Below are 21389 nucleotides of genomic sequence, written 5' to 3'. Positions count from 1 at the left end.
CCATTTTCCAAGCTCATAGCAGGCTACGCTCTTTTTTGATCAATAAAACCTCTGTATATTACACTGTCAATAAAGAGAAGGTAATTATTTCCTGGAGAATTATCTAAATCCAGGTGTACATGTTTATTCGGAAAGGAAAACTATAGCTTTCTGTATTTTGGGTGTTTAAGAGCAGAATGAGTTGGGGAAAAAATAGCCCTTTAGTTTTGTAGAAAATGAGGCATTGTCAATTAGCATCAGCTGGCAACCTAGCATAGAGGATGGTGTTATGTACTTTAGCATTTCTTTGATGGTAGATAAAGAAAGAAAATAAATTTGCAACCATTTAAATAAAAAATTAAAAAAAAGCCAGCCTATGTTTACACTGAAATTGGCAATAAAACAAAATCCTATCAACATTGTGAAAACCAGCTATCATTTTCTTACTGTTGCATTAAGGAGGTAACTGAGGTTTTAAATTGCTGTCTCAGTTTTCTCAAGGAATGCTGGTTGTACAGGGACAGATATCAGAAATGCAGCAGAGGAATTATGGGAGAAGGCAGAGAGGAAAGGAATAAGCTGTGAAGGGTTTTGACCATGATTTCTGTAACAGCATTCCTGGTCTGTCAAAAGACTTTTGACTGCATCATGTGCTGGTGGATATAATCTACCACCAGTATTTTTTCTTGTGTAACCTTTGGAGTATTCTGTATGCTCTGAAGGAATTCTATCACCCTCAGTCCGTGTGCCTCAATACCTATAGACCCGTCTGCTTGTGGTCAAAAGGGTGAGAGGGCTTTAAACTAGGTTCGAAGGGGGTTGGGTTGATGGTTGGACTCGATGATCTTAGAGGTCTTTTCCAACCTCAATGATTCTATGATTCTATGATTCTATGACCGACTGCAGCTCACGTAATTTCAAGCTATCTAGCCTGGTCACCAATAATAGTGCTGCCGTGGCAAAACAAAAGCCCAGCACCTTCTAGCTGGCGGCACCACAATTGGGTTTTGCAGCCTGCTATAAATTCTGTGCTGCCAGAGTTTATGCTGTTATCAGTAATTGATTTAGCATTAAACTAACTGCAGACTAATGACTAGAGTGTATCACATCCTTATTTATCCTATTATGCTTATCTCAGTGTCTCAATTTATCCCAGTTGGTTTGAGGGCTTAGAACTGGGCTCCATTAGCAAATGGGTGTGACAACTTAAGATATGAAGATGCAGTGTTTAGTGCCTTATCTGAAACCAGTTCCTGGCTGGTTTAGATTATGGCATCAGACTTTGCATTGAGCTTCCTGAGGAATGTTAACATCTTCCATTTCCTTAACTTTGCTGCAGAAGCCAGAACCTCCAGCAGACAGGCAATAACAAATATTTTGAAGCGGGAACATCTGAAATTGCTATGGAATGAGCTAGTACCTCAGGTTCGCCAGATTTTTCACTTTTTATTTCAGTTCCAGATTTTTTTTTTTTTCCTTTTTATGGTAATCCTTTCATTTTGTCTTCAAATATTCCTTCGGGACACCGAGAGGAAATTTAGTCAAGTTAGGCAAAGCTATCCACTTTTCATCTTTTATAAGCAATAAATAAATGCATGAATGCATAAAAGAATTACAAGCAGATGTGATATTAACATCTTTTGTCTCTACACACCTGCAATGAAAACCATATTGCCCATTAGGAACAAGGCCAGGCTCCTTTGTGTCTTACCTCCTTGAAGTCAGCCCTTCCTATTCAACAGTGCTGGGGGGTCAGTACTGAAGGGGAACAGCAGTGCTAGAGCAGCTATTGTGGAGACCAAATGTAGCAACGATATTGATGACGCTACTAATTTATTTAGTAGATGGAATTGAGAATGTGATGAGGATTCATCTCTCCTCTCCCTCAGCTCTTTATTGCCAAGGCAATAAGCACAGTGTTGCTAATATTAGTTTCTGTTGTTTGGTTCAGTTTGCTTCTGCTGTTTGCCTGATTGTGCCAAATAACAATAAAAGCCCATAGAACCGCTGTGTTAATTGAAATACGTAATTTTAGTGCTTTTTAATATACTAAATGACAAATGTAGAATAACTCGAGAAATCGGTACTAAAAGGAAAAAAATGATGTTGTAAGAGCAATTACACACTTTGATTTCCTATAATGGATATATGTTGGGGTACTTTAGAGGGCAGTTGTGAGTTAATATGTGGAACAAGTATATTGGTTGGGAAATGAGAAGATGAATAGTGGAAAAGACTGATTCAAAGAGTCCACTGATCAAAGCTCTTATTCTTTGAAACTGGGAAGTGAGAACTAAGGCTAAGCTTGGACAGAGGAGTGTATATGTTCTGATTAGTTTTGGACCTTTCTACAGGCTGTTCCATTTTGTAGGTTTCTAGAGTATTCAATAAACAATACCCTGTATCACAGTCTAAGTGGGACCTCTTTCTGTGAGAGCAGAAAAGGAATCTGCAAAAGATAATAGGAAAAACTGTAGCATAAATATTCATCTGATTGAATATTGCAAAAGACGTTCTGTTAGTACACTTACAAACCCCTGCAAACCGCATCAAGCAATGAAGTGCTCAGATACCATCTGACCAGCTGTACTCCTCTCCAGACAAAAATTATTCAAGTAAAAATGTAAACGGAGTTGAGTGACTTGATCTATTCTTATGCCTTTCCCTAAGCACTCACTTTTGGTCTCTGTTGGAAGTAGGATACCAGGCTGACTCATTATAGCTTCTTTTATATTGTTATATTTTTATGTTCTTCTACAAACTATGTCTATGAATTTATTTTTGTCTGAATTTTAAAGGAATTTATGTTAGTTTGGTACTTATCTTCCACAGAAATTTGAGTGAGTGAGTTTACTGGCAGGAGCATTTGATAAAATACTGAATTTTAAAGTGAGTAGTCCCCAGTTCAGCTATGCATTAACTAAGCAAGTGCTCAACCTTAAGTATGTGCTCACTGAACTTCAATAGGTCTCAGAGTGCGTTGTTGAATAGGGATGCGATTATTCCCATGCTTTCAGATAAGAAGATTGTTGAACTGGAGCCATATTGCAGAGTATTTGTGGGAAGTTATTTTCCAATTAGGAAACGGAAAAACACCGTGTGATTTGTATGTGCACTCAGAAAATCTGAAGATTTAATTTTATCTATTAAGTAGGCATTTTGAATTGCTCATAAACAAGCTTCCAAGAATTATTAACAAGGGTAAAGCTGAAACAAAATAATTTAAAAATGAGGATGCGTATTCATGGCACATGGTTTTTTTCTGCTTTCACATAGCTCTGACTGTAACTCACAGCTCTTCAAAAGCATAAAATAGATTATACAAAATGGAGACTTCCTAGTCTTTCACAAATGATGTGATCACGTCCAGCTGCAGCACAGCATGAATTAATCCTCTTCTGTATCAAAAGATTTGGTATTAGAACTTTGCCAGGACTGCTAATAGGGATTTCCCAATCCTAAGTGAAAATATAAAAGGCAAGCTTGTATTTTCACTCAAAAGACAACTTGGGTTAGCATAGAGGAATAGTAGATTCTTGTAAACTGTTCAAGGTAAACAAGGCAAACTCACATTAAGACCTATAGGATCATAAGAGCTATTGCATACGCAAGCTTTGTGGTTTCCTCTTTGTTGTTAGAGTATGTTCTCACTGCAGGTCATGCAGACATGGCCAAGCTGGCTTTAAACTATTTATTTCTAGTAATGGTAATTTTATAATCATGGCAGCACAGACCTCAGTCTGGATATTTGTACCAGTTTTCCAGGAGGGTTTGGTAACCCATTTTTGGCCTGCTCTACTGCAGCTACAATCATATTGGCACCTAACCTATATAAACAGCTCAGGCATTTCTACACAGGTTTCGGTGCCCTCAGGGCAGAAGTGTGCTTAGTTTTATGAGCGCTGAAGGAGGATGTACCTGTTGTTGGTATCACCAACACCTGAAGAGAAAACTAGTAGTGGAGATGGACTTATGGGAACTGGCTGAACTGTAGATTTCCTGTGAGCTTGACAATTCAATCAAATTCCTCATTTCCCAGTCTTGTCAGTCCTGACGTTATTCCGTAATATAAAAGGAAGATGAAGAAAATATAAATTATTTGTAGCAATTCTTGATGCTAGATATATGGACCTATGGTGATGATTCAGAGATTTTAAGGATGGAAGATGTCATTCAGATCTCTAGTCTCCCTACTGAAAATATTGACTATTGAATTTAATGCTTCTCACAGGGGTCATGCCAGAAGTATGTTTACTGTAAAAGGACAGCCAGTCAAGAAAAGGCATCTGTTCTTACTCAAGATAGTACTAGAAGTCCTGACTACTTTTGCTTTCTTATTGTGAGAAAGGCTATGATGTGTCCTGAAATACAAGTAATGCAGAATTTGTGGCTTCTTCGATCTTAGAGTATTTGTGCTACACTTGATCCAGATATAAAGTTCTTATTTCTAGTGAGATGGTTCAGAGTCAGAGAGAAAGATGAATATTAATTAAATTCTTGTCCAGATTTACCTTCAGACTTTGAGCGACTTTCTCAAGATAGAGAAATTTGTTGGAGGTATCGGTAAGGGAGGACGGTTCGTGTGACACACATCATCTTGTCTGGAGTGTAATGGAAAACTTTTTGTAGATTCCTGACCGCAACGGCTGGATAAATCTTTATCCACACTACTCTTTCCAGTCACCAAAACCAGTTATTGATGCCAGTGACTTTGATTATTTACCCGACATAAAGTCCCTTGACCAGTCAGAGAGTTTTAAAAGAAACTTGGGATAACAGAGCAACACAGATCCAAAGTAGGAGCTGTACTAGACAATTCCTAAAGATAGAGGAATGTGAGGAAAGAGAGAGAGGTTTCTGGGAATAACTATAAGGAATGGGATAGGGAGAAAATCAGGACCCCAGTAATGAAAAAAAAAAAGGATTAAGAGACCCTATGTGTCCTTATGGTCAATGATACAATTCTTCAGATACCTCAGTTGGGAAATGTCAATAAAAATTCTTCATAACATGAAAGAGATGCCTATGTATGTATATATATAAAAAATCTATATGCATGCACTTAGATATCTATGGCATGCAGCTTTCCCTATCCCGACATATATACAGACACATATACAGGTGTATGGGTATGTACATATATGTAAACACAGATACATATATATATGGATGGATAGAGAAGGCTGCATGTCATACATAATTTCAAAAAGCTTTCTGAATGTTAATATTTGACAGTGGCAAACTATGCTACCTGTCCCCATTGTTTTGTGATAAGAAATATTAAAATTTGATACGGGTTGGGAAAATGTGGTCCAGGTCACTGGCTTCTGATGGTATCGATTTATTAGCTAGCAAAAATACGGGAGGAATGTCTGTTGAAAAGAGTACCTATTGCTGAGGAAAGTGGGGCATGAAGATACCTTGCTTTTTTCATTAGCAGGCAGCCTGTACCTCAGTAGAAAAGAATCCCAGAAAGCTCCAGGCAGTCTGCCCTCGATCTGTATACTGTGATTGTGATAAACAATGGCTGGTTTCTAAATGTCTCGCCAAGCTGCATTGCACTCATCTTCCTTGCTGTCTCTCGTGTTGTTGCAAACACAAAGTCCACATTTAAAGCAGCCATTACTGAGTGGCTTTACAAAGGATAAATCACAGAAATTTTGTAACTAATATACTTGACCCATTGAAGTAGTATATTTAGATGACGTTATCTGCCCTTAAAAATTACCTGTAAGATAAATAGTGAAACCTGTTACTCATATTTTCTGTGCTGTACAGTTGTTTGTTACTGCGTTTAGCTAGAACTACAGGGCATGTAGTTAAATGAAACTGAAATCCTGCCGGTTGTATCCATATGAAGCATCTATGACTTCTTTATTACGCTATCTTCATGAGCTTTTAGCCCTGTATATCTTTCTACCTATGATAATATTATATAGCACTAAGCTTAAAGGTCTTTTGTCTTTCCCTCATTTGCCCAGAGGGTTTTATTTAGTTTCATTTTGCTTTGCGCGCTTTTATTTCTTGATTCCATTAAACCTTTCATAATTTGGACAAATCCATTTATACTTCTGCTTGCTTTAAATCAGGAGTGTAAACCAGAGGCATGCAAACAACCTAATGAAATGCAGCTGTCTGGTATTATATCATGCATTCCTAGTCACAGGTACAATCACCGTAGAGTAAGAAATAGTGTGTGCACTTTATGAATTGGGTATGATCTAAGCCAAGATAGTCATGGCGGGATTGATAATTGCTACTGGAGGCAATAGCTTGCTTCTTTAATATTTGCTTCACTGGATGTTAAAGGTTTGTTTTGCACTGGAATAATTTGCCTGCCTGAAGTTATTTGTGTCTCAAAAAAAATCATCAAAATGGGGCTTGAGGCACCAGAAAAGAGCTGATAGATGACGAATATTTGCAGTACAATTCTTGGTGCATTTAAGTTATATCATTTTGAAGACAGGATTGTTAGTACATTAGTTTTAAAATGAAGAAGCTTTAGTGAAAGATGCCTGACCTGCAATGGCCAGAGCAGCGGTCTCATTTCAGGTTATGGAAATAGGTAACTCCCTGGTCAGTGCCATTGATAGGTGTGTATTAAATCTTCCAGTACAGATTGTGGTTCTTTATATGCAATTGCAGAGACTCAAGTGTGAGACAACCCCATCTGTAGCATCAGCATGCTCTTTCCAATGGCTATTAATTTCTCCATTGTTACTGAAACCATTTTTAGACTGCAATTTTCAAGATGGAGACTCCTGTGACTTTAAGTACTGTAACAAAGATAGCATATGCCTTTCAGAAAGAAAGCAACGTTAACAACAAAAAGTGTGACCTACATGTTAGTTTTTATAATTGTCAGTTTTGGGAGTAGCTCCTGCAGTTCTAGTTATGTGCATAGTTGCAAAGAATTCTGTTAAACGCAGACTTAATTTTAAGCAGTAGTTAACATTCTCTCTTGAAACATAAAACTTGGTGCACTGCCAGTGGAAAAGATGTCCTGAAGTAGAATTTCTCTTATTACAGTCAAAGCAAGTGCCAGATGTAATCGCAGTATGTAGAGGCTCAGTTATTGCCGGTGATCAGTTCATTGATAGCTCAAGCCTGGCATGCTTCATCTAGTGGTAGGCCTGTATTTGAAGCACCAGGGAAGTCATCCAGTTAGCCATCTCTTTGGTAGTGCATTGTAATTTATACGTTCTTAAAATCAGGTCATATAAAGAATAAAGATAGTAAGTTGTTGTATAAGGAAAGGGGTAAATGGCTGTTTGTATTTCTAAAGTCTCTCCTCCCCATCCTTCACATTCATCCCACCCAGTGCGCCGCTCCAAAGCTGCAGATGAGGAAAGGAGCCACAAAGCACGCAGGGCCCGGGATGAATACCGACGACAATCCTTGCGTGCCATCCAGAAGGGAAGAGTGGCTGGCCTGAGTAATTTGTTCCAGGGGACAAGTCTGAATAACGTTCAGGAGATAAAACTGAACGACGATAGTGGAAGTCCTTTGCTGTCTCTCTCTGCAGCATCCAGGTTGGTTTGTACAGGAGTGACTTGGAAATAGTTTTCTGTTGAATTGCTCCCTCTCCAATCCCCACTATTTCAACAAGCTCTTCTTCAGTTGCTGGAAATTCTCAGAGTCTTGCTCTTTCACCATGAGCAGAAAAAGAAAGTTTAAAGAAAAATGAAAACAGATTGAATACCTAATGTAAACTAAATGCCATTTATCTTTTAGACAGATTTCTTGGAGTTCACACGGAGAGAGATGGGTCCTTCAAAAGTTGGTATTAGATTAGTATGCAAGGCTGTGATATGGAGAAGTCAAATGGACAAATTCTTAGGCAAGTCTTAAGCCTCAAGCCTAAAACTGCCTGCTGCTTAACAGCTCTCTGAAACATTTTACAGAGAGCTGTCATAATCCTAAGTTTCAGGGGTTTTAAGGGTTTTTTTCAGGCAAAATCAAGTGTCTTTGGTGTTTATTAATCTTTCATCTGACTATTTAGGGAGTGCCATGAATTGCAGAACAGGAAAAGAATCCAAACTGGCAGATGGGTGCTAGAAAGTTGACTAGTCACTCTACTCTTTTCCTGGTTATTTCTTATACCATTAATTTGGCTTCGTGTGATGATAAAGGCAACATGAGCACTGGCAGGATGGTAGCATTAAATGCTAAAACAAAATAATAATCCCAACAACCAATATGCAAGCTCAGAAAGGAAAGAGCCCCATGACGACCCCCAAAAAAAAAAGAAAAAACCCCAACAACCAATATCCAAGCTCAGAAAAGAAAGAGCCCCATGACATTGTTCTTCTTTACCAGTCAGTGTAGCACCAGAGAGAATCAGTCCCTCTTTGTTTGGAAATGTGTTCTGCTTTGACACGTTCTTTGCTGTACTGTGTTGAGAGACAGAAACTCTCCGGTAACAGCAGCCAAAACTCCCAGTTTGAGGAGGAATCAGAATTTTATTTTCAGAGAGAGCAGGATCTTTAAAGTTACCATCAAATCAACTTTTCAAAGGAGTTCTCTCGTTATTTTTCCAAACTACTTAAAGTTTTCTTCAAACTGAAGTGAAAAAAACACTAGTAAAAGATGCAGATTTTGAAAAAGACGGTCTATAACTTTGACCTGAAGTTCTGAGCTTCTGAGGTGAGGTTATTTACTATAGAATTTAATGGTGCTAGATGTGATCCTTTTCAAAAAGGGCCTGAAAAAAAGCTGAAAAATATTCTGATCATTATCCAGCTCATGTTCAATACTATTTATCTGTTTCTAAGCTATGCCTATACTTCAAAAAACAGGCAGTATTTATTTTTCTTATCTCTTAAGGCTCCTTTTTGTTGCCTTTTGTTGCTTTAAACATGTGCTTTAATAGTGAATATACATAAAAGTATATAATTCAACTTCTCACACCTAGCACTGGTATGGTAAAGCAGGAGCAGATGCGTATCTAAAATTTTACTTTGCTGGTGGTCTGGGAGGTCGAGGAGGAGGTGCACAGTATGTTGTTCTTTACCACTAGCGTGAGACAGATTTTCTGCCTCAAGGGAATGTGGGTTCAGTGTTACGTCTCTAAGATTTTCAGCACGAAGCATAGCTCCTCTAGTTTTTACCTTGCCTTACCTTTTCTTTTAAAAAGTCACATGAAAATGGTATTCTTTTATTTTTACTTGAGATACCTCTTTCTTACAATTTCTGTGTAGTTTAGAAAGCTTCCATTCGTTTTTTTTTCCTACTGTCTTTCTTTGCTGAGTGTTCTCTTCCCAGTGAAACTCTTTGGCCCGCTTACTCCCTTTTATCCTTTTGCCGCCTGTGGTTTTTTAATTTTTACTTTTGGGGTTGTATTTCTTTCCTCCTGCCCCCGCTGGACAAGCTGTGCAGAAACTGACAGAGTAATTTTGAGATTTGGCCCAGGGCAGAAAAAGTTATGGATTTGACAAGTTTTTCAAAACTAAACTGAATTAGAGAGAAATGAGTTAAGAAACAAGAACGGTGGACTGTAGAGCCTTGGAATTCGAAGGGTTTCTTGTTTCTTTATAGAAAATATTCGAAAACAGAAATAAGAAACACATGTAGTTTGTTTTTTTTTAATGTGTGTCTATAACTGAATTCTCATTTTCTCCCGTCACTCATGGTTGTATCTTCAAATTTTATGATGAATATTGGTCAGATCTACTCACACGTTTGTGTAATTTAGCAATAGCTATTGCAGTCACTGCCGGCTTCATCACTTGATATCAACAGAATCAACCGCTAGTTTTAGTAATAGTAAGACAAGCTGAAAGGAGGACTCAGTTGCATATCATCAAGCAGACAGCATCTATCTGTTTGCTTTTATTCCTTTCTAAAGAGCACCTTGCTGTCACGAATTGCAGAACCTTGATTAGTTTTGAGGGTTCTTGATTATCTCGCAAATTAGTTTAATGCTGTTTGGTGACTTCTGAGCTGGCGTTCTAATCTTAGTAATAGTTCTCCGTTACATTGTCTAGAAACACGCAACTAACTGGCAGCTCCATGGCAGGTGGAATAGGAAAGCCAGAAGTATTAGAAACACGCAACTAACTGGCAGCTCCATAGCAGGTGGAATAGGAAAACCAGTAGCCAGCTACTGTACCGGGCACTGTGAAGTGTACGTCTCGCCAAATGAAAGTGAAATTATAGCACAAGTAGACCTACCCACCCTAGCCTTCATCCTATTTATCTGAAGAACAACAGTAATGAAGATGTGGTAATTTGTGCTAACCGTTTGAGCACCCAGAAACCCATGGGATTTCAAACTATACAGAAATCCATCGTAAACCCTCCCTTTTACTACTGTTATCAAGGCAAATGAGATTGTATGCTTAATTGGAATGCAGTCATGCTTTGATATAATACACCTTAGTCCTTATTTGGGGTAGCTGGATGGATTTTCCACGTATTTTACCTGATTTGCCTCCTACTAGCTAATGTAATCTAAAATGCATAGAAAGTAGTAGAAACAGTAAGGGAGGCTGGCAATTAGAGAATGCAAAGGGAATATAAGAGTTTAAACAAAACATTCCCTCTATCATGCTCAATGGTTTGGATACACAACCTATTATAGCTGATTCTGATTTAGAATTTCTTGCCGGTGAAAAGGAGTATACTCTAAGCAAAAAAATAAACTTTGCTTGTCAATATCTACATTGGAATAAAAATGAGGTGGAAAAGGAAAGCTGACTGAAGTGTCCCTTGCATCTTTTGTGGTAAATTCTTTTTCAATTTAAGTTCTGTGCTTAAGAAAATGTTTAGGGTTCCATTGCAAATGTAAAATCAAAATATTCTGGTTTCCATAAAAACTCAAAATAATTTTAACAAATCTAAAAAAGGTTAAAATTGTTCAGTGAGCTATACTGAACAGCAGTTATACTGACCATTTCGTAGCTGTATGTTTTGTAAATATGTTAAAAAAGAGATTAATATTTATATTCTCCCTTGCTTTCATACACTGCTAATTCTCTGTATGACTCTTTTCTGTAATTACTTGCCTTTCAATGCAGTAACATCTGGGAGCGTCCTTCTAGACCCTTTTCCCGAGATGTCATCATTCGCTGGTTCAAAGAAGAGCAGATCCCTCGACGTGCTGGGTTTGAGAGGAACACCAACAGGATCGCTCAATGGTTTCATGGTAATACACTGATCCTTCATTTCTTATATAATAGAGCTGTAAGCATACGCTGAGGAAATAAATCTTGCCAGCTTTCACCACAAAAAGGAACGTCTACTGACATTGTGAAACCTACTGCCTGTTAAAACAAGATGTTTGCATCATTCCTATTATTAGCACATGGGTTTCTTTTTTCTGATTAAGTAGACTAATTTGTGACTCATATCACCAAAGTTTTTTTCAGGAATATTTTGGCCAAAATACACTTGCTGTAAAATAGCAAGGCAAGCAGGAGAAATGAGACCAAGATAGGGTGAGGAGGACTCCAAAATAAACTGGCAAATACCGTAGTGATACGGTAGGTGGATGACTGACATTCAAATTTTTGCTTTACCTGATTTGCAAGAAGGACTTGAACTCATACCTGTTTAATCCCTGTTGTACTTTCTAAACTGGAGTAGCATTTTTTCTTTCTCACTTTCTTTTGCAAACCAAAATTATTGAAAGATCTTGATTTTTCTCAAAAAGACTTGGGAGTGTATGATTTTAGGCAGTTTTCATGAAACGGGAAAAACGATTCCTGTTCAGATCCGTAATTTGCTGTCATATCTGCTGGAGTTCCTAGCATCTCTGAGGCTTTTGCTCTGTATAGCATTTGCTATGCAGCTGAATCTTTGATATCAAATTCAAGGTCAGACATCTTATTTTCATAGGTATTAGCAATGATCTTTATATTGAATTAGCAATGAAAGAAAGAATTCTGGCTTAATAGCTGACATAATTGAGAGACTGGGAAGACTTTAAAGTTAAATCTCAATATTTTTTCATTGCTGCTTTTGGTGAGTCTGATATTTCTTTGTTCAAAGCACTAAGCTGACCCTGATCCTACCTTCATGATTCTCTAAGCATAAGACGAAGATGTGTGGGCGTTCTAAACTGAACCAGGCAAGGAAGATTTCTGAGCAAGTTTAGCGTTTCATATATTTCAGATTTCTTTTTATGATACACAAATCCTTAAATGTTAAAAGACATCAGGAAGCTGCTATTTTCTTTGGCTTAATTAGTCAAAGACACTGAAGTCAGTCATTAATAGCTTGTAAATGCTACATACTTCCATTTCTTATGAACAATGATGCAGACAGGGTTTTTTGTTTTCTTACAAAAGACATTTGGTGTGGTTTCTTTCTGAGAGAAATTGATTAAAATGTCATCTGTGGACATTTTTCAAAAGTATTTTCAACCATGATCTTTCTGTGTGCTCCAATGGTAAATGTTTTCCCTGCTTGTGGGAAGTTCGCATCCACATAAATTGACATGAGTAGTTATGAACGTCATTCACGCCTTAAGTTAAGAAGGCATCTGGGCTTGAACTAATGCCTGTGCAGTCTTTCTACTACCTTCAGTGGCTTTTGGATTAGTCTGTTAATCACTGCAAGAACTGAGGAATTCATGATCTTTCTTGAGTTTCTCAGATCGTGCCGTTCATATCTTAAGAAACTGTGACAGTCCAATGACATTTCTAAAAGTGAGCGAAGTACCTCGTTTGTCCTCCTCCCACTCAAGGAGCCTGACAAAGATAACTAAGATCCCCAGCACAAAGCTCAGTGGTTTTCTTTGCAGAGATCCATATGGATGCTGCTTTGGTACCTGTTTGCTGGGTTAGCTGTTTTAGCTTCTGCGGCTCTGCTCAGATTCATCGTAATCCTTAGTGAACAACTCAGGGGCCTTGTAACTCTTCTGGAGTGGTGGAAGCCAAACATCAGGTTGTTACAGACGCAGTAGTCAATGGTTTGTAGTGTTATGTAGCGTCTATGTTACCTTTTGTAATGTAGACAAACTTTAAGGAAAAACAAACAAACAAAAAACCCAGAGCAAAATATTAGAGACTATTGACATACTTCAACTTTTTTCCAGAAAAAAAACCTTCTTCACTGAATTGGCCTCCGATTTGGGGGCGGGGGGAGGTAGGGAAGGGAAGGCAACCACAAAACTTTTGATCCAGCCAAAAATCTTGTTTCTATTCTTTATTTACTTCTTCTTAAAATAAAGATTGTGACTTCTATTGTATAGGCCTATTTAGGATCTTCTGTGTGTTGTTGTTTTGTATCGTATTCAGCAAACCAGGACATTATATTTGGTTTTTGTGTATGAACAAAAATACAGCAGAATATATCTGACTTGTATAAGACACTGGCGATACAAATGAAAGCCATTCTGCAAAGCCTAGAATTACGGCTAACCGCTTGGGCCAACGGGGCAATAATAGAATCATCATTTGGATAGGTGGATGTTTCTGCGGAAAGGACTGCTGCCTAGTATTTAATGTTGTCTAGTGTTATGATGACAGGTTCTTAAAACCTCAAGCATCTATCGAAGCCGGTATAATCAGGTCCTTCACATCCCTGAACAATTTCTGTATTTTCTTATTTCCCAGTTTTGGACCATAAAATGGGAGTATAATATTCTGTCTCATGTTAAGGGCTTTTTGAATGCAGTGCACTACAGAGATCTATTACAGCAGGACTGAAAAAATAGATGTTAGTCTGTTACAGAATTACAGGTTTTTGCTGAGGTCAATAGACCTTTGCTTACCTGCTTTGACTGTCAGGTGGTTCAGCTTTTTAGCTGAAGTTAAGCATTAGCCAATTCACTGTCTTCAAATTGTACTATGGACATATGATATTTTCTAATTATGCAGAGATGAAGGTTTGAGACAGATGTGTTTGGCTAAAATAACGAAGCCCAAATAAAAACGCAAAAATGTCTTTACCCTCATGTATTTGGCATATTTCCCACGTTAAGTCATCAAACTGATCTGGATTCTGTTTTAAGTTCTATATTGTCTAAGGCATTTTCATGGTATGTGAAACAGGGTAACATATGGCATACTTAATTTACCTTAAGGTTTCCTTTTGTCTTCATTTAAAGAATCACTACAAAATGTTTCATTTGAAGTGCAGTGGTAAAATCTGTAGTAGAGAAAAGTCTTTTTGAAATTTGAGCAATTTCTTCCTTATTCACAAGAAGTTACTTCTGAAATGAATATCAGTTTCAACTTCATCCATCTCTATTTATATCTTGAAATTATCATGTTATCTGAACTCCACTAACAGATGTTTTTAGCTCATTTTGAATAGGCTTTACTGTTTCCTTGATTAAAAAAATTAACGTTAAAGATACAAACTGTAACGTTCAGCTGACTGTTGGATGTAAATTCTGTTATTTTGCTAAGTTTGAGTAATAGATCCCTGCCAAAACCAAGATCATTTACCCCTTGGATATAGAATGATTTTTTTAAGTTTGTAAAGAAAAAAATGTTATTTTTAAATATCCATTTAAAAATGTTATTTATAACTTAAAACCATCTTTAATCCTTTCAGAAACCATAAAATTAGATGATCTTTACTTCATTTGGATTGGGAAGCAATGAACCTTTTTTTTAAGTGGCTTATGCTCACTTAGTGGCCACAGTGCAATGATGCTCGGTTCTCAAACCGCTAAAATAAGGGAGAATCAGAGCAAGCAATTAAGGTGTCACTGAGGCTGTCTTGGGATGTAAGGTAATTGGTGTCTATATCTTTTGTACAAAAAGCAGCTGTTTCTTTTGTGTTGTTTAATAGGTGCCTTAGGTTTGAGTGAAAAGAATTATGCCTTCAATTTTTTGGCTCTGAAAACTAAGAAATTGGTCTAAATTTAGTTGAAGGTAAATTCTGATCATTTTGATAACCAGGAAGTTAATAATCATATTCTGATTTCTTACCTGCTAATCGATGATTGTGGGCAGATGAATCTAACTTACAAGGCATCCTGCTGTTGTATCAAGATGTATGAAACTTTTTTGTGAATCTGAATTCAGGCCATTCTTTGCCAAGACCTCAGTTGCTGGTACACTTTGGAGGCTGGGGAAGTAATTTGGTGTTCAGGGTGGGAGGTCTGTCTCTCAAAAGGGCTCGAAAGGGAGACACGCTCATTGTTTTGGCCAAGTTTAGCTTTGAACTGGAATTTTCTTTTCAAGCCTCTGTGCGACCCATGCCAAGTGAAGGGAAAGTTACCAGCCTTCCCTGAATGTTGAAGTGTTTTGCCAAACTCTATCACAGACATTAGCAAACCGTAGTTTTCAGTTTACTGCAGGCATAAGACACTGGGAATAGAATTCCACATGGCAACAAAACTAGAAGCCTCTTCCTCCCGTAAGCATTTAACAAAAGGATGCTGGTGGCTGAAACAGATAATATTTCCATTTGTTTGCTCTGTCTTTCGTTTGTCCTTTAGCCTTTCTCTTTTGCTTGAAAACTGTTTCAGCATTTTTTTCTCCCATTCCCACTGGTTTGTCAGCTGTTACTTTTGATATTTTTGATATTTTTTTTAACTTCAGATGTTTGACTTTTCGCTCTCACATATTCTGTTCTGCGTTTGGTTATTTTCCATTCAGAACATAGGAGTGTTGCTGTTTGCAAGGGGGGCTCATCTCTAAATATTTCCCCAGCTTTAGTTGAGACCAACGTTTTATGATGGTTGATGTTATTTATCCACGATATAAAAGGGATCTCTCAGATGTATAGTGAGTATCATACAGTATGACAAAATGAGGAATTTATTCCTTGCCTGTCTGTGAGGTGGCTGTATGCGTGTTTGCTAAGCATCCACTGTAGCACTATCAGATCTCTACTTGCCTTCAGGTTGAAGGAAAGTTCAGAGGCTGATATCTCAGATCTGGAAACATGAGGTAGTTGCCATAAAGGTTGTACCTTTAAAATGGAGTTGCAGTAGCATGGTTCCTATTGCGGAGAACTATTTTATCAAGGGAAGTCAGGGTGGCGGCGCAGTTACTGGCTAAGGGAGTGGCAAGCTGCGAAGAAGCTGATCAGAGCAAGTTGAAGGATGGATTGAAAAATGCTGAGAGAAGCAGAAGATGAGTAATCCCTGATTGTCAGGGAAGACAATTTTCAGCTTAACAGGATCATGTTGCAAGTGTTTATAGATCAAGGTTTAATTTCAGATGGCTAATATTGTTTTCAGGAAGAAACTTGTTTTCAGGAGGAAAATCTAGCAGACCTAAACAGTGACAATGGTTCTGCAAATCAGATGCTCTCAGTAAAGGATTCAAGACTTAATATTTCTGAAAGTCTACTAATTTTGAGTCCTTGAACAGCAGTGGCAACACTGGGCATAGTGGTATAGCTGAACTGTGGGAAATATATCTTATAAAATACAGCTTGTATTGTAATGTTTTCTAAGAGCCACAGAAATGGCAGTGGTTCAGTTTGAAAAACATCTAACAGTGAATACAGTTTGCTGCTTTGAACATAAAAGCATGTTTTTTCTTCTGCTCTTGAAGAAGAACCTTCCCATCACTCAATAAATGCATGTTAGGAAGATGTAAAGCAAGTGTTGTCATCCAGCAGAAGTACAGCCTTCTTGGTATTAATCTATTTTCTAATTCACTGCTTTATCATAATCTAGCTTTTCCTTCTATTTGAGAAAGCGCACAGATAGATTCTCTGCTTAAGTAAACTGAGCCCCAGGGGTCTGGGATTTTTTTTGCCTTCTAGAATTGTTGTTGATGGGGTACTTTGTTGGGAAAAAGATACAAGATCTTGTTAAAAATCTCCTGAATTCATTGAGAGCTTTTCCACTGTCTTCCACAGGCCTTGAAAGACGCATCCAAAACATAGCTATATGCAAAGCTTGGTACCTAAAACATCCTGTGATGGGGAAACATCTGGAATGGAATCAGAGAATTCCTGGCTCAAATGATAAAACCAGCTAAAATAAAAGTTGTCAGTTACAATGTACCTGTTATCTTGCACACGGTTGCAGGACAGCTCTGGATCTCTAATTTATGCAAGTAAATGAAGAAGGGGAAGTGTGAGATTAAAAAAGAGTTACAGAATATCAAAATTTATTTTGAACAATTGTCTGGGAAAGATTAAAAAAAGACGACTTTCGAGATGGTAGATTTAGAAGAGACTATGTCTTACTCTCTTTATCAAAAAGGTAGACTTCTCTGTTTTCTACCCTGCCAGCCTGTTCTCAGAGAGGGCTGACACAGTTGTGATCAGCAGTTCGAATATACGTAGACTTTGTGGCTTGTGACGGCTGCAGGTATACGCCCAAGTCGACACAGGCTGCCACCTGGTTGACTCTGTGTAAAACAAGTAATGCCACAGTCATTTAGTATTAATCATCATTCCTAATCTGTGCGGATTTCTCCAAAAGCGTTGTTAGGAATTAGTGTTACCTTTGCTGGGAATCTTGGCAGGAAGAACAGACATGGAACAAGTTTGGACACCAAATTACGCTCTCATCACATAACCCTAAATTAGAAAATGGGTTGAGGCATACTGCTCGGCCGGAGCGGGGAGGCTTTCGCTGCTGTCACCCCTGTTGTCCCTATTCTGTGGTTAAACAGAGCACATTAGTTTCCAAGGCTGATTAGTCCTGTGCTTTTCATCGCTGCTGAATTCAGACACAGAGATGAGTGATATTCATATCACAATGGTTACGCAGGATGAATGACAGCCCTCTGTTGTATTATATGAAGGGGTTGCTAAACACTGAATGAGACAAGTCAGGCTGGAAAATCTGTGTCTAGCATTTGAAGGACTGAGGATAGGCTCACTCTGGTTTTGCACCATGGCCTTTAAATAGTAATAATACTGTAATTTTACTTTACTTTGAAATAATTATAAAGCAGTAATGTTTATAACCTACACATACAGGTTTTATTGGGGCACTATACACGAACCAGTTTGTCCTTGCAGTTTTATATATATTCTCTATATGGGTGGATTTACACATAGTTATTAGAGCCATGATCATCTGGTTACCTGCTGTGAGATGGAACACTATTTTTTATATTTCCAGAACAAATTCCTATCAAACATCTACTGGACATTCTGACAGTATTTTTCAAAGATAGTACAGTATTTGGAGTTAAGTGGTGGTGTGGTTTAACCCCAGCCGGCAACCAAGCCCCACCCAGCCGCTCGCTCACTCCCCCCCGGTGGGATGGGGGAGAGAATCGGAAGGGTAAAAGTGAGAAAACTCGTGGGCTGAGATCAAGACAGTTTAATAGGAAAAGCAAAAGCCACGCAGGCAAGCAAAGCAAAACAAGGCATTCATTCACTGCTTCCCATGGGCAGGCAGGTGCTCAGCCATCCCCAGGAAAGCAGGGCTCCATCACGCCTAATGGTGACTTGGGAAGACAAACGCCATCGCTCCCAACGTCCCCCCTTCCTCCTCCTTCCCCCAGCTTTCTGTGCTGAGCGTGACGCCATATGGTGTGGGATATCCCTTGGGTCAGTTGGGGTCAGCTGTCCCGGCCGTGTCCCCTCCCCGCTTCTTGTGCCCCCCCAGCCTGCTCGCTGGTGGGGTGGGGTGAGGAGCAGAAAAGGCCTTGACCCTGTGTCAGCACTGCTCAGCAGTAACAAAAACATCCCTGTGTTATCAACACTGTTCCCAGCCCAAATCCAAAACACAGCCCCGTACCAGCTGCTGGTAAGAAAATTAACTCTACCCAGCCAAGACCAGCACAAGCGTTTAGATCCTATGGTAGATTCTGGTACTTGATTATGGATGTCTCAAGTCAAGTCAGACCCATAACATACGACAAACCCCAAATACTTCATCAGCTCTAATTCAGTTCTCAGCTTCTTCCTTAAGAAATGAGAGGTGTTTTGCTGTTTTCTGAGAAATAAGATGATCCTTCATGTACTAAGTCATTCCACTTAGGTCATAATGGTTGTTTCAGTCTGTCAGTTCTTTTGAAGGCTTTGGAATTGTTTTTCTAGTGCCATTACAGTTCCAAAGTGTCTACACAGACAGTTTATTAGCAAACAAAGTAAATGTTTTAGACACATGGCTCCCCTTGGAAGGGAGCAAAGTATCAAAGTGAAGTAATGTGAGCTGTAACATGCTGCAAGGAGAAAGGAAACACGAAAGAACAGCAGGGAAATTGTAGAATGAGGCAATTGAATAATTAATGTAAATAGGCTAATTGCTAATGTGAAAAGAGCTTTCTTACTCTTTTACAGTACATTGTCCTTCTTGACTGCTTTTTAACTGGAAGCTATATTCTAAAGATTAGGCATGTTCTAAAGACAGAAGGCAGCAATTTTTCTGAACAGGTATTGTAGACACTAAAAATGAGAGATAATAAAGAGCACGTGACCACAAAGGGGAAACAAGTTTGATGAAGTGTTAACGGTTTCATGGATACAAACAGGTCGGTGCAGTGCCCATACAGAGCACTGCTAGTCAAAGATTAAAAAAAAAAAAAAAGAGTCCTTTCAAGTTCAAGTTTGTGCCAGACAATTCTTTGCATTTGTGAAGAACACGCACCAGCTTTTTCATAGAGTTTACTTCCAGGTGAATTTACTAATCTCTTAATGACAAAATATTTTGCTGTTAAAAATCAAATTGCTTTACACTCTGAAGATTTCTTGCCCCCTTTATTTAAAACACTTCAAGATTTTCTTCTCCATGTACTACTATTAGAGCATGACATAGTGAGCAATTATGATTTCATTTAGTAAGCCATCGTGGTAGCTTAATGTATTTACCTGTAATTTTACATTACAGTTCTGTGTTCTGTCTCTTTATGGAACTGGACTGTGTGTGAGTACATTTCTCTATTACTGCAGCTCCTTCAGTCGGGCTTTCTTTATCACATTACAGAAAACAAAAAGGAGAGGTGCTCCTGAACGGAAAGCTCTGCTGTTAGTGTTTGGAAATGAAGAATCATTTATAAAAACCAAGTGATATACGAGCATGAGTTATTTGGAAGAAATCATATATAGAGACTTAAAACTGACCCATTTTAAAGAAAATACGGAATGTTAGATGCAAGTAATAAGCCCTGGCATCTACAAAGGTTGTTTATGCTAAGACTGGAAGAAATTATGACTGTTTACGGTGACCAAGGCGAACGCAGAAGGCCTTGTTCATCTGTCCAGCAGCCTGAATCTGAGCTGTGGTTCCCTTTTACATATATTGTAGTCTGTTCCTTACGTGCTGGATCATGCTTTCTCCTTTCAGTGTCAATTGTATATGTGTTAATTGGTTAGTTAGTTTATCCACGCGCAAGGTGCACTCAGATGTCAGTCGCTGCCAGCACAAGACATTCAGCTCATACTGCGTATCTTTAAATGCTGTATCTGGATGTTTCCTGATCACGCCCTCTAGCATACCACAGGTGTCCTGGGTAGAACCTTGTTAGTCTTGGATGAATTGCTGATATCCTGCTTCTTGTTAGTCCATATCTAACTGTTTATCAGCCATGCCGCCAGCTCTTGTTCCTTTGCCTGCACACTTACAATAACATGCTTTCTATTTTACAGGCTTCCATATATTTTCTTCAGCTTATGCTAGACTAAGTTATATTTATTATTTTATCTGCAGTATTTTCTGTTTAAAGCACAGCAAATATCTGCACACCCAAGGTCAGAAAACTTTACTGGTTTCCCAGCAGATGGCCTTCTTACGGGTCCTTCTGTCTTGCTATGCAAAGTATTGAAACTGCAGTCCTATTGATCCAGCCTCAAGGCAAAAGATTACAAGTTATTCGTTCGACAGTTGCTTTGAAATAATGCTATTTTCCTGCTAAGCAAACACAACTCTCTCAAACAGGGTATCAGCAGGTATGGTGTGTAGTCATGCAGGGGGGGAAAAGCATGCGACTGTGCAAAATTATGTTGCTGTTTTAGCTTAACTCCAGTTCACCCAGTTTGGAGCAGATTGTGACACTTAAATTGCTTTCACCGCAGGAGATAAACAGTAGGAGATGATACAAAAACAAAGGGAAGAGATTTCTGTGACTCTGTAGGCAACTAACGTGTATGTGCAACTTCACCATGATTCACAGATACTGGCATGGAGGCAGAATGAGGTGGAGTGTGGGAAACATAAATTTGTCCTTCCCCTGCAAAAGTTAAGGGAATGACAGCTCCCTTTCTTCCCTCTTGGATTTCAGAAAGGTCAGTTCTTCCTTTGTCTCCTGGCCTTTCGCTGAATGGGACTGTCAAATCACAAACTCATGAATCTTTTTAAGAGGAAAACTCCAAAAGAGCTATGCAGATTAGCACGCTGATTAGCATTGGCTCCGACTGGATCGTACCCTAACTCTCTATCCAACACTAGCATCTGTAATATCACAGAATAGTTTGGTTTGGAAGGGACCTCTAAAGGCCATCTAGTCCAACCCCCCTGCCCTGGGCAGGGACATCCTCAACTAGATCAGGTTGCTCAGAGCCCCGTCCAGCCTGACCTGGAATGTTTCCAGGGA

At 38.7% G+C, this 21389-nt stretch overlaps 1 protein-coding gene across 1 annotated transcript in view; it reads left to right on the top strand.

The window, feature by feature from the left end:
* The window catches only part of SH2D4B (SH2 domain containing 4B), a 73648-nt gene that overhangs the window by 30609 nt on the left and 21650 nt on the right, over nucleotides 1-21389 (top strand). Inside the window, exons 5-7 of the mRNA XM_009278810.1 lie at nucleotides 7301-7490; nucleotides 8195-8205; nucleotides 10982-11125. Coding sequence (XP_009277085.1) covers nucleotides 7301-7490; nucleotides 8195-8205; nucleotides 10982-11125 — 345 coding nt within the window. The remainder of the gene's footprint in view (nucleotides 1-7300; nucleotides 7491-8194; nucleotides 8206-10981; nucleotides 11126-21389) is intronic.

This window comes from Aptenodytes forsteri, unplaced genomic scaffold (assembly GCF_000699145.1).
Source record: "Aptenodytes forsteri isolate BGI_AS27 unplaced genomic scaffold, ASM69914v1 Scaffold226, whole genome shotgun sequence".
Classification (NCBI taxonomy): Eukaryota; Metazoa; Chordata; class Aves; order Sphenisciformes; family Spheniscidae; genus Aptenodytes; species Aptenodytes forsteri.
Note: the sequence above shows the minus strand (reverse complement) of the source record. Positions and strands in the feature narration are given on the sequence as shown.